This window comes from Nicotiana attenuata, unplaced genomic scaffold (assembly GCF_001879085.1).
Source record: "Nicotiana attenuata strain UT unplaced genomic scaffold, NIATTr2, whole genome shotgun sequence".
Taxonomy (NCBI): Eukaryota; Viridiplantae; Streptophyta; class Magnoliopsida; order Solanales; family Solanaceae; genus Nicotiana; species Nicotiana attenuata.
In genome coordinates, this window is record NW_017674472.1 from 15128 (window position 1) to 29007 (window position 13880).

At 38.0% G+C, this 13880-nt stretch overlaps 1 protein-coding gene across 2 annotated transcripts; it reads left to right on the forward strand.

Moving 5' to 3' along the window:
- The first annotated feature begins 481 nt into the window (after positions 1-481).
- LOC109218726 lies at positions 482-10833 on the forward strand. 2 transcript variants are annotated; one of them, XM_019383099.1, is made up of 15 exons: positions 482-678; positions 975-1109; positions 2524-2610; positions 4147-4218; positions 4895-5096; positions 5899-6017; positions 6305-6694; positions 6789-6923; positions 7575-7694; positions 7920-8075; positions 8520-8759; positions 9171-9328; positions 9585-9699; positions 9833-9913; positions 10309-10833. In XM_019383099.1, the coding sequence occupies exons 1-15, from the start codon at positions 550-552 to the stop codon at positions 10546-10548; spliced, it is 2379 nt and encodes a 792-aa protein (XP_019238644.1). In that variant the 5' UTR covers positions 482-549; the 3' UTR covers positions 10549-10833. The 2 variants fall into 2 exon arrangements, with proteins under 2 accessions (XP_019238644.1, XP_019238645.1); XM_019383100.1 differs by lacking the exon at positions 2524-2610.
- The last annotated feature ends 3047 nt before the right edge of the window (positions 10834-13880 follow it).

Sequence of the window (13880 nt, forward strand, 5' to 3'; positions counted from 1 at the left end):
CGGGCTAAGAGTGATAATACAACCTGGTTATTCGTTTGCTTATTACTCTATTTTGTTTTTTTAAATTTTAACTTTTCTTTTTGGAAAAATCAATCGAAAATTTTAAAAGTAAAAGTTTCAACATTAAAAATTTTAATTTATCAGCTCTGTACTATTAGTGAGTGTTGGTTTATAAAATATTTTCGATAAGTAAATTAAAAAGACGGTGAATACCGAAACCAACCCCGAAATTGGAATGGCTTTTTTCTTTTAGTGTTGATCTTCTTGGTGTCACGTGAGTAACACCCGGTAGTGCTGTTAGTTTTTGAACATATTGTGATAGTGAGACTAAAGGTATCCCATTTAGCATACTTAGATACTAAATATGCTTATACACTAAATATACTCAGAATTATATTATAGGGGCCAAAATAGACCTACCTTAGGGACAATATTGGCAAAAAGCAAGTAGCAACTCATTATTATGTGTTTAAACCCTGTACTTCCCAGCATCTTAAACCTCGTAATGAAACCCAATTGAACATCCGACCGTCTCTGTAAGTAGTAAGCATGGAGAAGCTGAAATCAGCAGTTCCAGAGGTCCTTAAGCAGGAAATATGGAAGAGCACACCCGCTGAGCTTCCATCAACATGCTCTTCACTCCTTGATTTCTTCCATCACTTGCCACAATTTCACCAAGTTTTTTCCTCCTCCTTTTCCTTTTTCTCTCTTCTAGTGCTTTTCATTTTTTATTTTTATTTTATAAAATATTGGACTAACCCAAACTTGTTTGGGACTGAGGTGCAGTAGTAGTAGTTTTTTGTTGTGTCTCTTTGTTTTGTTTCCTTGAATTTCGATAAGAATTTTCTTTCTCCTGGTGCTATTGTGCATTCCATAATTTCGACAAAGAGTGCCTGTTTTTGTTCTTGGTAATGCTCCAATGCTAATGCTTGAACATTTACATTTTAATTTTTTGGTTTTCTTGTTAATTCCAGATGGTTAAGGACTTGACGGACCCTGCTATGGCTCTATGTTGCAAGGATCAAAGTGCTGCTTTGGAAGCAAAGCTTAAAGGCAATGAATGCTTCTCCAAAGGAGATTATCCTAATGCATTGCTATCCTATTCCCAGGTCAGGGCCATTTTGGTTTTCTCCAAATTATATTTAATTGATTTAGAAAGCACAAACTTTTCCAGAATTGTTTATCAACTTGATTCTATGATTTCATAACCAGACATGATCTTATAGTATTAATATCTATCCTCCAGGAGTTTTTGGCATTTATCGAACTCATAAGTGAAAATACAGTAATGGCACCCAAGTATGGCCCAGTGAGCAGTGACGTGGGTTAAAACCCTAAGGTCTCAGTTCAAATGCTAGCGGAGACAAAAAATACTAGGTGATATTTTTCCATCTATCGAATCCTTAGTGGATACAGTTACCTGGTACCGGTTGCTTGTGGGAGGCAGCAGGTATCCCTTAAAATTAGTTGAGGTGCGTGCAAGACCCAATATCACAGTTATAAAAAAAAAAAAAAAGAAAAATGAAATCTTACAAACTAAATGAAGTGACAGATAAAAGAAAGATGGAAGATTTATATTGGTCTCAAACTAACTAGGAAGATGTATGATAAAGCCTGCATCTAATCTATAAGACACATTATCTGTTTTGCTCTATTCAAAATTATAGAAAACATGGATGTTCCTTCTAGCAGGGTAGGACTAATTGAACATTATTTACATTCTGTTCAAACCACAAGTACAACGGCACCATTTATTAACATTAGCCCGTTTCACAATTTCCGAACACTGTGATATTTGAGTTTTGTATGTGAAGTTTTAACACTTGAGTTGTGTGATTACCTGTTATTGCTCTCGTGTCGGCTTTCTGATTGCAGTACCTAGTGTATTTAGTTTTGTATCTTTGCTTCGGTTTTCTAATTGGTATGCGTGTTATTGTTGCCCTTTCTTTTACCTATCCGTAGCCGAGGTTCTTCCGGAAATAGCCTCTCTGCCTTCTTGAAGGTAGGGTAAGGTCTGCGTATATACTACCCTCCCTAGACCCCACTTGTGGGACTACATTGGGTTTGTATTAGGTTTGTTGTTGTATGTGAAGTTTTAAATGTGTATATCAGAAAGGTATACAGGAGAGATTTTGCATTAAATTTATCGTCTATCCAATGCGGTGTTCATGTGAACAGTGCAAAGTGAAAGAAGCAGAAAGTGGAGCAGGAGTTTTTTGAGGTGGGGGGAAATTTTCATCATCCTTTGAAATTATGGTGATAGAGTATCTCTCTTCTTTTATTTTGGGGGCTTGTCTGTGGGGAACGAAACCATGCACAAGAATGTCAGTTGACCTTTATCCACAAATCATTGAAGACCTACATTCCGTCTACTTATAAAGAAAAAGGGGACCTAAATTCCTTCTACACTGACTTTGTTGCTTCCTTCTCTTGTTTATTTTCCAATTAAGTATCGCTCTTCTTGATGAGTATTTGAACATGCCTAATAAGCGATTGTTGTTATCGCTTTTGCGATCAAGATAGGCATTGCGTCTTGCTCCAGTAGATATTGATGATATGGAGAAAAATCCGGTAGCAGTACTGTATGTAAACCGCGCCTCAGCTTTGCAGGTGAATCTTGAATTTTATTTATTTGCTAGCTGTTTAATGCTAGTTAATTTTTATTATATTATTTTCTTGCTCTTTTCTTCTTTTGTTTAGCAAACTATCCTCTTTTGATTTCATTGGCACAAGATATTTATTATTAAGAGAACAAAATCAATTTGGAATTGTTCACAGTAGTTTGATGAATTCTAGAGATGCAAGTTCCCTTGAAAAGCTGTCTTAGGGCTTGGTGACTGAAATTCATTTAAATTTGTCCTAAGCTGGATCATGTTGTGTTCATACTATTTTTCCGCTCTGTTTTCCTAGTACCTTGTCGTTGTTATTGGTTATTGATATTGCTTTCTCCATCTATTTTTCTGGTTCTTAGGTTGCTGGTATTATCTTTCTGGCCTCTGTTGTTACTGTTCTATTGTCTCTTTTCGTCTTCTTGAGCCGAAGGTCTATCGGAAACAACCTCTCTACCCCACCAGGGTAGGGGTAAGGTCTGCATACACACTCCCTAGAACCACTTGTGAGATTATATTGGGTTATTGTTGTTGTGGTTTAGTAATGTTTTGACAACATCTTATAAGCAAGATATATATGATTTCCCTAAGTCATATATGTGACAATAGGTGAAGAAAGTGTTGGGTTTATTCATCTTTAGATAGACATGCCTACAGAGAAATTAGATTCTATAAAAGTGAATAGAATATACGCGGTAAGGGGAACATAGCAAAAATGTGTTAGAAGATGACTTTGTCTATTATGCATGACCTTAATGGTTAAAGGCAACATTATTGCCTAAGAGAATGTGCCTAATGTAGTGCATGCTATCATCATAGTAGATTGAACTTTTGAAGTTCCTAAAATAGATGGAGTGGAATATTCCAAGGACAGAGTTGGGACTGGAATATATAGAAAGAGCCACCAATGTGGCAATGTCTACTCTTTTATTATTATTGATCATAGTAGCTAAAGGAAAAATGTTTGTTTCTCAAGAACTCTTACTTCTTACTGTTTCTTATTTGTATTCCCCTGTTATAAAGTCAACGATGAAGAATGTTGCTTGTAACAACTCATTAGTTCTTGTTAGCAAGACCGTCCTGCCTCACTAAACTTAGATCAATTTACTTCTTGTTGTTCATTTGAGGATGAAAACCTTTTCTCTTTTCCTTCCTCTGCGGTTTTGGTGTCAGTCATTCTTTAATATACTTTGTTACCTAAAGTTGTCCTTCTTCAAGCTCTCATTCCCACAGTTATAGTTTGCTAATTCTTTTGAGGACGAAGAATCGAAATTAGCTGCTTATTGTTTCCTTATTAGAGATGTCATCGGTTGCTTTTACCTGGACATACTCTTGTGTTTAAACTAATCCTTGCTGAAGTAGCCACTTCATGTTAGGAATTTTCAATTTGACAGTTCCAAACAATCAGATTCTTAACCTGTTTTTCAGGATCAATTATAAAGTCGCTATTTATTCGGAATCATTATATTTCTCTTTTCATTAGAAATTGATACTTTCTACTCCTTTATTTACCAAACTGCATGCTTATTGTCTTCAGAAAGTGGGTTTACTTCTGGAGTGTTTACGAGATTGCAGCAGGGCCCTTAGAGTATCTCCAAACTATGCCAAGGTGAATGCTCGTGTACTCACTTTCCCCCTTTTTTCTTTTATAAAGTACTTAAACTTTGCCCTTTCTACTACAGTATATTGTCTTTATCTTCTATTCCTTACTTGAATGAAGAAAGATACAACCTCTCTTTTTGGTCACAGCGAGCAGATGATTATTTACCGCGATAAAGTTTGGAATGTCAGTGTTGTTTCTTCAATAGGAAAAAGATCGAGTAAAGTAATAAAAAAATGATTTAGTTTTTGCTCTTCTTGCTCTGTTTCTTTTTCTTCCAATATATAATTGGCTTCTTAAAGCTAATCTTAGAATTTAAGGCCAGTGTGTGCTTGATATTACATTTGCATAACATACATTAGTCCTCTGTCAAGCATCATACTCCATTCTATTCCATATAATCTTCATGCTATTTATAGTATTTACTCTTGACAGAAGCATATCAATGGCTACATCAGTTAAATACCATTTTTTTCGGGATCAAAAGCTAATATCATTTTACTGTCTTCAGTTTCTTTACAAAGGTAAGGGTAAAGTCTGCGTACATCCTACCCTCCCCAGACCTCACTTCTGGGATTCTTACTGGGTTTGTTGGTGTTGTTGTCTTCAGTTTCTTGGTCAAGTATTCTCTGTTTTAAGTATCAACCAAGTGAAAGTTTTGACCTTAAATTGTACTTTACTTTAGGCATGGTTCCGGAGAGGTAAAGCGAATATTTCCTTGGGGAAGTTTGAGGATGCAATTCGAGATCTGAACATCTCATTAAAGGCAGAAATCTCTTCAAGTGGAAAAAGACAGATTGAAGCAGAACTAAACGTTGCATTAGACAAAAACAAGGGAATGGGGAGCTCAGGGAAGAAACGCAACCAAAATTTTTCAGAAGTTCCTGGTTAGACTTTGTTGGTACAAATTAATGACATTAAATATTTTTCTTTCTTAAAAGAACAGCAGTTAATCCTTGAAACCCTCCTAAATAGTGCATAATTGCAATTTCACTGCCTATGATATATAACATGTTTCTTCTGAAATTTGAATGAGAAAATATTAACATGCTTGCACGTTCCATAGCTCACTCCACATTCAACGCTACATATATTAAGCTGATCTCATTAATAGAATTATTTGATGTGCTAAAAAATTTGATTGTGATGCTGCTCAACAGAGATCTGTTCTATGGAGCTCGGTAATACAGTTCAGGACAGCAATCTTAATCCTGTTTTCTTACCAGTATTACATGTTAGTTTTTCACTTGATTGTTTAAATCAGCAAGTTATGCTTGTTCTGCTGTAAATTTGATCTTCAATTACCTGGTACTCAGCATGTATTGCTAAGCTCAATGTGCATCACTATAGTTCAACTTGTAAGAATCTGGTGGATCCATCTCAACCATTTTTATGCCTACTATCTAATATTCTATCTTTTGAACAATGAAGTATAATGTTGCCATCCTTTTTTGGCACCTTAAAAAATTTATTTTGTTTCTTGGTAAAGTTTATGCACATTCTAGTACTGAGTATTCAAGCTCTAATGATGATTGAGGTCCATACAATTGATCATCATTCTCTCCATCATGTATATGTTTGTGGATGAAGTTGTGTTTATCAAAATTAAGTAACTCATGATTGTCTTTGCCATTGGTGACATGCCGCTCTTCTCCTTTGATTTCTTATAATGTAGGTCTTATGTGACAGATGAGCCAGACCAAGTAAAACTTCGGTGTTTGTTTAAGAAAACCAAGGGGAGAGGAATGTTTTGTGTGGATGACGTTTCTGAAGCCTCCTTAGTTCATAAAGAAGATCCTTATGCTGCGGTATAAGCTAAATCCTTCCCCTTTCACAATGTCAACTACTCTTCTTTTTCTCATTTTATTTGCTGATTTTAATTTAGTCAAACGAGTCTGTCTTCTATAATAATATTCTTGGCATCTAGATAATCATTTGCATCATGCTCCCCTTTATCTTTAGTGGTAGTCTGAACAAAACTGGCACTCTGAGAATTATACGATTTGTCACAGACCAGTAATAGACATAAAATTAATGAAGCACTTACCATTTTCTCCAGGATTATTTGGTTCTTATCGTGCTGAGTTTAATGCAGATTGTCTTGAAGAAATGTCGGGAGACTCACTGCCATTTTTGCTTCAATGAACTGCCGGCAGATGCCATTTCATGTTTGTCATGTTCTATACCGTTATACTGCAGTGACCAATGTCAATTACAAGCTGGCGGGCAAAAGTTTGATAGGAGTTTTACAAATTTTAAGGCTCTTGAGGGCTTACCAGATGATCTGCAGAACTATATTTCAGATGTTGTGGCGGGCAACTCAACTCCAGAGACTGGGCATATTGCTGAGCACAGGCATGAATGTCTAGGTTTTCATTGGCCTCTCATATTGCCGTCAGAAGTAGTTTTGGCTGGTAGAATCCTTGTGAAAGTCATCGAGCAAAAGAAACATGCAAGTGTTGTTTCTAACCTTATCAGGATCCTGGTAAATGCTCCAATGCTCAAGCTTTGTTTTTCTTGCTAGTGTGTTGTGTTTCCAAAAAAAATCTAATTTGATAGCTGATGACTGGATTTTGTAGGATCTTTCTCACAATTATCCACAGCTCCCTCCAGAAAGCAAATTAGAGATGCATATCTACTCAATCATTCTAGTGCACTGTCTTCAGCATTTTTATACAACTGAACTTCCCATTAGTGGGATAATGATTTCAAAGGCAAGATTTCATCTACAGAATTCAGTATATTTTGAATGAAGAATTTTCATGCAGGCTTTATGTTGAACGCGTAATGATATTAGACTTCTCATCTCTGTAAACTAGCAAGTATTTAATCTTGCTCAAGATTCTAGAGAGGAAAAAGAAATAGGAGGAGGAGAAGAAAAGAGTGTGACTGTGTTTAAATAGGCAGTTATACCCAAAATACAGGCTTGTTATGTTGTAAACGTACTTTTGTGGATTTGCAAAGCTATTTCTCCGTCCATATTCATTGTTTTGATGTATGTTTTGATGTATATTCTTAACGAGTTAAGACTGTGAAGAGCTCAATATACTGGAACAGATCAATATAGAGAATATACATCTTATTTCCGTTCTGTTTCGGAGCACTTTTTTTACTCAGCAAGGTCCTCAATTTTTTTTCTCTGGTGATTTTGTGGGTTGATGAACCTCTTTCGTCGAAACAAACATGTTCTTTGGAAACGAGAGATACAATAACATCTTTGTAAGATTGACATAGGATTTCCTACATCTTTCTTTACTGTTTGAACTTCAGATGCAGAATTATAACTCATGCTGGGTGCCTTCCATGGAAAATTCTCTCTAGGCTTAGATTTTGGAAGGTTCTCACTGCCAGTTTTTCCCTTGCAGCTAGTTATCCTTCTTTCTCAAATCCAAGTAAACTCCATGGCAGTTGTTCGTGTGCAAGCTCCTGAAGTGAGAGGGCCGGTATACGAGCCTGGGAATGCTTTAACCAGTAGTTTAGAACAAGTATGTACTTCTCTATCACACATCTCTGATCTCTATTACATTAGTTACCTAAACATTTTAGCTTAAAGTGGGACTCACAGTTCATTGCAGACTGCATAATATATCATTGACCAATTCGATGTCATATTTCAGAAATTTGAGTTTGATTAAAGCTTCAATCTCTAATTTTCGAATAAAATTTTCAATTAAATCTTCAATCTCTGGTTGTAATGTTTCTGTCTACAGGTTAAAGTGGGTCAAGCTGTTTATGTAGCTGGTAGTTTGTTTAACCACTCTTGCCGGCCAAACATCCATGCGTATTTTCTTTCACGCACCCTATATGTACAAGCCACAGAATACATCTTAGCTGGCTCTGAGCTGGAGCTATCTTATGGCCCCCAGGTACCCATGTTTAATTACAGCCTCTCTCTTGATTTTCAGATTTAGGATTTTGGAGTCTTAACATTAACACCTTTATCTTGCGTTTGGACGTTTTGCTATCATATCTTTAGATGTTCCTATTCCTATGAATGCAAAATAGAACTAGTCAGTAATGGTCCACATGTCCAAATTCCTGGGTCGTCGCTGTCATTGTGCTTTGGTAACTGAAGAAGAAAGAATTCTAAGCACTAGATTAAGATTTAAGATTGAGCAAGAGACAAACTATCATATACTTCAAGATCTTCCTGCAACCTCTTTTTATAAGAAATATAAGGAAGGAGGGAGGGAGGGAGGGAGAGAGGGGAGGTGTTCTAGCTCATGCAACTGCAGCTTCTGGCCTTTTTATTTGTTTACGATCTTTTGATTGTATAATAATTTGTCAACTTGGGACTGGCTGCTTTGCAGGTGGGGCAGTGGGACTGCAAAGACCGTCAACAGCTCTTGGAAGACCACTACTCATTCACTTGTCAGTGTACTGGTTGCTCAGAGTTGAATGTTTCTGATCTTGTCATCAATGCTTATAGGTGCACTAAACCAAATTGCTTAGGAGTGATCCTGGATAGTACTATTGCTAGATATGAGAAACAAAAACTGAAGCTCCTCCTTGATGCCCCTGCAGTTTACAGTTCCAGTCTGCATAAGCAGGTACTTTAATGATGCAGTAACAGTGTTTTACTAGTATCAGGGGAAATTAGGGATGGTATTGTCTTGATCTTAGATAACCTAATGAGTAAATAAAGAGTTACCAGACTAGACTTCTCCTGGAGAGCACACTGGCGTATTATTCAAGCCTGTAACATCTCCAATTTTCTTCCCAACATTAGTCGTAGGGACTCAACCGTATAATGTGGTTTAGCTCTTGGCCAAGAAATGGATAGTTGTTTCTTTTTTCCCCATAAGTAGGAAAGCATTTTTTTATGTGTGAAGTTTAATGAAACTATCTGCAATTCTGTGTCACAATTTTCCAGTGCTCATGTTCTGTTATTACTGGTGTGTGCACTTGAAAGAAAAAGCATTTATTCAACTTGCCTAACTTGAGCATTTTTAATATTGAAGATTGAGAAGCTCAAAGGTGCTAATATTAATGAAGTGGCTCGCTGTATTTTTCAATCTGATTATAAGTTGGAACCTCAAAATTGCCTGGTTTGTGGTTCATATAGAGATTTGGAAGCTTCATGCGCTGCAACCAGTCAAGTTGACAGTTGTTGCAAGAGGTACTGTCCGCATTCTCATTTATCATGTCGGATACATTAACTTCAAAGATCATAGTTAAAAATTGGGAAAAACATATCAACAAAGTCGTCGGGATAGAGCACAAGTTTATTTACTTGTGCTTTCTCTAACATTTGCCACGCACTCTCCAAGATTTGGCATGTGGATGTAATGCCAGCAGTATTTTAGCATATTGAAATGAACGTCTTGCCCTTTGGTTTTATTTTTGAATAGCTTTGACGCTTACCTGACAAACAGATTGCAAGATGCAATAGCTTCAAATGAAGTCCCAAACAATATTCTTCAAGATGCTTTGAGGTGTACAGATCTTCTCAGAACGATATTGCATCCTTTTAACAAGAGAATTGCAGAGGTAAATACAGGGTCCACTCTATTTTGTCCTCTCTTTCCATGAGCAGAGTAAAAAAGTTTGCTCTGTGTTGTTCAATATATTGCCTGATGATTACTATGAGACTAATATCTTGATCCTATTCTAAAATTTTTAGGCGGAGGACAATCTTGCTCAGGCATTCTGTTTGGTGGGAGAACTACAAGCTGCACTTGATCACTGTAAAGCATCTATTCAGGTTAGCTTTCTGTAGTATGGAGCAAAATCGCTCCTTTTTGCTGTGCATCTGAGATTGATCATCGGCAAATATATTATTTCCTGGCGTGTTATTATGATCTATTCCAACTTTACACTGGTGATCTTGAGAAACATTACGTGTATTTGGTAATTCTGGGCAAAGTTAAATTATTCGCGATCGTTCCATTGAAATTCGAGTACTTTCTTTTATTAATACTGATAGACTGTTGAGTAGATTACTGCTTAATGCTTTCTTTTGTAGATTGCACGATAACATTATAATCAAAGTTCTCTTATTCTCAGAATTGAGTGAGACTTCCATTTTTAGTTATCAATATTACCAGAGTTTCATATCTTAAATAGCAATCTGATGGACGTTTTATGAGTTGTCACCAGATCTTGGAAAAACTCTATGATCCCAACCACATTGCCATTGGAAACGAATTGATCAAGCTTGCTTCCCTTCAGATATTGGTGGGTGACTCTGCTGCTTCCGATAGCATGAGTAGAATTACTGCAATATTTTCGCGATATTATGGATCTCATGCAGATGACATATATCCATTTTTGCGACATCTTAAAGCTAGCCAAGATGTTGATAAGAGGGTCACACTTTATCCGTTGAAAGCTCAATGAACTAAGCTGTAAAGTCAAAATTTGCTCGTGCTTACACGCTCTTTCCATCTTCTTCACCAAGTAATGCCCACTTCTTAGATCAATCTAATACTTCATTCTCCGGCGGATTTAAGCTGGCTGTGGCACATTTCTTAATTAAATGATTCATGTAATTATTTCCTGTCTGTTGATCTTGATGAATGGCTTCCTGGACTGTCCTGAACATATTTCTTCTGTAGGAATATGGGAATGTGTATATGATAAATGCCAAGCTCCAAGGCTTTGGTCTAGTTGTAAGACCGCGAATTGTAATGTGCGGATAGGGACACGTCGTGGGAATCCTGCCATAGACAAAAAGCTGGTATTTATTTAAGTGAAGGATAGAGGATAAGAGTACTATCCATCGAGTTTTAAACCGTGAGCATGGAGAGTCCTGGAAACTGGGGCAAAAATTAATAGGGAGTGATTTTCCGATTCTATCTTGTATAATTTAATGATAGTTGCATCACAAACTGTGGCGTAATGCCAACTATGTGGCCTAAGCAGCTAACATGGGCACAATAGTCGCTAGGTCCCCCGAATCCCCAAAATTTTACTTTGAGTGAGACAACCAACAAAACTTGTACGAGACACCTCTTATATTGGACATGTGGAAAATTAGGTCACACACTTTTTACCCTTTTTTACTGAATGCATAATACAAAACCAGTCATTTTCAGTTCTTTCTCTTCAGAGTTCTCTCTCTTCCTCACTTCTTAATTATCTTCTCCTCAATTTGTGAAAAATATTCAAAAAGGGGATCGAGTAAAGGATTCAAGAATTCAAAAAGAAGACTAACTGAATTTTTTTCCCTGAATTTTGGGAGAGAAAAAATAATGCGTTCAATACTTTTGTGAAAGAATCACTTATTTTTTAAATTTCTATGCATTCTGGTGTGACGACCCGACCCGTCGTCTCAGGAGCTACCGCCCCGTTTCCCCCATTTTATGCTTCTTCATGTTTCGTTATCGGTATTTGGTGTGTTAGAGTTGATTTGGATTGGTTTTGATAAGAAATGAGGCACTTAGTCTCTTTAAGGAATGCTTGGGTTGGAAAAGTCAATCGGAGGTTGACTTATGAGTTATAGGGCTCGGATGTGATTTCCGGTGATTCGGTTAGCTTCGGGGGATGATTTGTGACTTAGGAGTGTGATCGGAATTGATTTTGGAGGTCCGGTGTAGAATTAGGCTTGAATCGGTGAAGTTAGTGTTTTGGCAAATTCCGGTTGATAGGTGAGATTTTGATCCGAGGGTCGGAATGGAATTCCGAGAGTTTCAGTAGCTTTGTTAGGTGATTTGGGATGTGTGTGCAAAATTTCAGATGATTCGGAGGTGGCTTGGTTGGGTTTTTGATCGAATGCGTAATTCAGAAGTTTTTAAGAAACTTAGGCTTGAATCCGATGTGATTTAATGGTTTTAGCGTTGTTAGATGTGTTTTGAGGATTGGAACAAGTTTGAATGAGGTGTTAGGATGTGTTGGTGTTTTTGGTTGAGGTCCCGGGGGCCTCGGGGTGAATTCGAGTGGTTAAACGAGAGTTTTTGGAAGTTGCTTCAGGTCTGAGATTTCTGTCATCTGGTATTTCCGCTTCCGCGGAAATGGACCGCAGAAGCGGTTCCGCAGAAGCGGGTGGAAAAGCGCAGAAGCGATCTTGTGTTGAATTGATGAGTTCCGCATAAGCGGACCCCTTTTCGCATCAGCGGGTCCGCAGGTGGGAGTGAATAACCGCAGAAGCGGTCTTGGGTAATCCGCAGAAGCGGAGAATATGTCGCAAAGGCGGAAGTGGTAAGTTAAGTGAGAAACCGCATAAGCGGGGAAATGGACGCAGAAGCGGTCCCGCATATGCGGAAGCGGGACCGCATAAGCGAAAATCGCTGTAGGCAGAAGGGGTTTTATAATATCATTTTTATCCGCGAGGGTTAAGTTATTTCCACCATTTTTACACGAGCTTGAGAGCTATTGGACGGATTTGAAGGAGGATTTCGACTAGGTGTGATTGGAGGTAAGTCCCTTGACCCAAATACATGAAATTATGCTAAATTTAACATGGAAATTGGTTGAAATTCATCAAAAAGGGGGTAAAGCTAGGGCTTGAGAATTTGTAAATTTGAAACGGAATTTGGAGGGTCAAATGGACTCCGATTTTGGTAAAATTGATATGTATGGACTCGTGGCGAGACGAGGAATCCGATGATGTGAATTTTGTAATTTTTCGAGAAGTGGGCCCGCGGCTCGGGTTTTGCTAATTTCGAGATTCTTGATATTTTTCGACTGTTTTCGATTGGGCATTGTCGCATTGGCATATTGTGATGTATTCGCCCTGATTTTGGTTAGATTCGACGCGCTAGGAGGCCGATTTGAGGGGCAAAGGCGTTGCGGGCTTGAGGTTTCGCCGGTTCGAGGTGGCTAATGATTGTAAATGATATCCTGAGGGTTTGAAACCCCGAATTTGCACGCCGTGGTGCTATATTGAGGTGACTTGCACGCCGGATAGCGAGCGTGGGGTAGAGCACCGTTGGGGATTGTGACTTGGTCCGTCCCGATTGTTGATTTTATCACGTATTTGATTGAAACTTATTTGATATTATCATGACTTGGGTTGATTGCCATACTTGGGGCTTATTGCCGACTGTTTAAAATCCTTGTGAGCTATCATCACTGTTTTCCTCACTATTTGAAAAATATTATTTGAACTCAGTCCATTTGAATTACACTGTTTCATGAACTCAGCTATATTTTTACTCAACCTTGAGTTTTAACTGATGTTTGAACTATTGTTTGAGCTGAGCATTATTATCTTTACTGATGCCTGAGGGGCTTATGATTATTTTTGGACTGATTGAGGCCGAGGGCCATATGTGAGGATATGTCGAGTGATGTGAGAAGGCTTTCAGGCCTCGAGTGATATGTGAGGAGGCTTTCAGGCCTCGAGTGATATGTGAGGAGGCTTTCAGGCCTCGAATGTATTGTGAGAAGGCTTTCAGGCCTCATGTTGATATGTTCAGGCTTTCAGGCCTTATGATGATATAGCGCTTGGGCTGTAGGAGCCCCTCCGGAGTTTGCACACCCAGAGTGAGCGCGTGTACCTATTTAGAATTGGACAGTGGTAACAATGACACTGTCATACGCGTTTTGGTCAGGTAACAATGGCTGACCGGTCAGGTAACAATGACTGACCAGGAACATAAATCATGCCCGAGGGGCCGGTACTGTTTTGAGATATTGCCCAAGGGGCGAACTTTTATGTGCTCATCTTGCATACTTATTTGCCTCTTTACTTGTTATACCGTGGTATTTGTGCCCGAGGGGCGGATTTT

Coding starts and splice junctions, on each gene's coding strand:
- LOC109218726 (XM_019383099.1), top strand. CDS start 550: ATGGAGAAGCTGAAATCAGCAGTTCCAGAGGTCCTTAAGCAGGAAATA. Junction 2,611..4,146: donor ACCGCGCCTCAGCTTTGCAG/GTGAATCTTGAA, acceptor TATTGTCTTCAG/AAAGTGGGTTTACTTCTGGA. Junction 6,924..7,574: donor GTGGGATAATGATTTCAAAG/GCAAGATTTCAT, acceptor TTTCCCTTGCAG/CTAGTTATCCTTCTTTCTCA.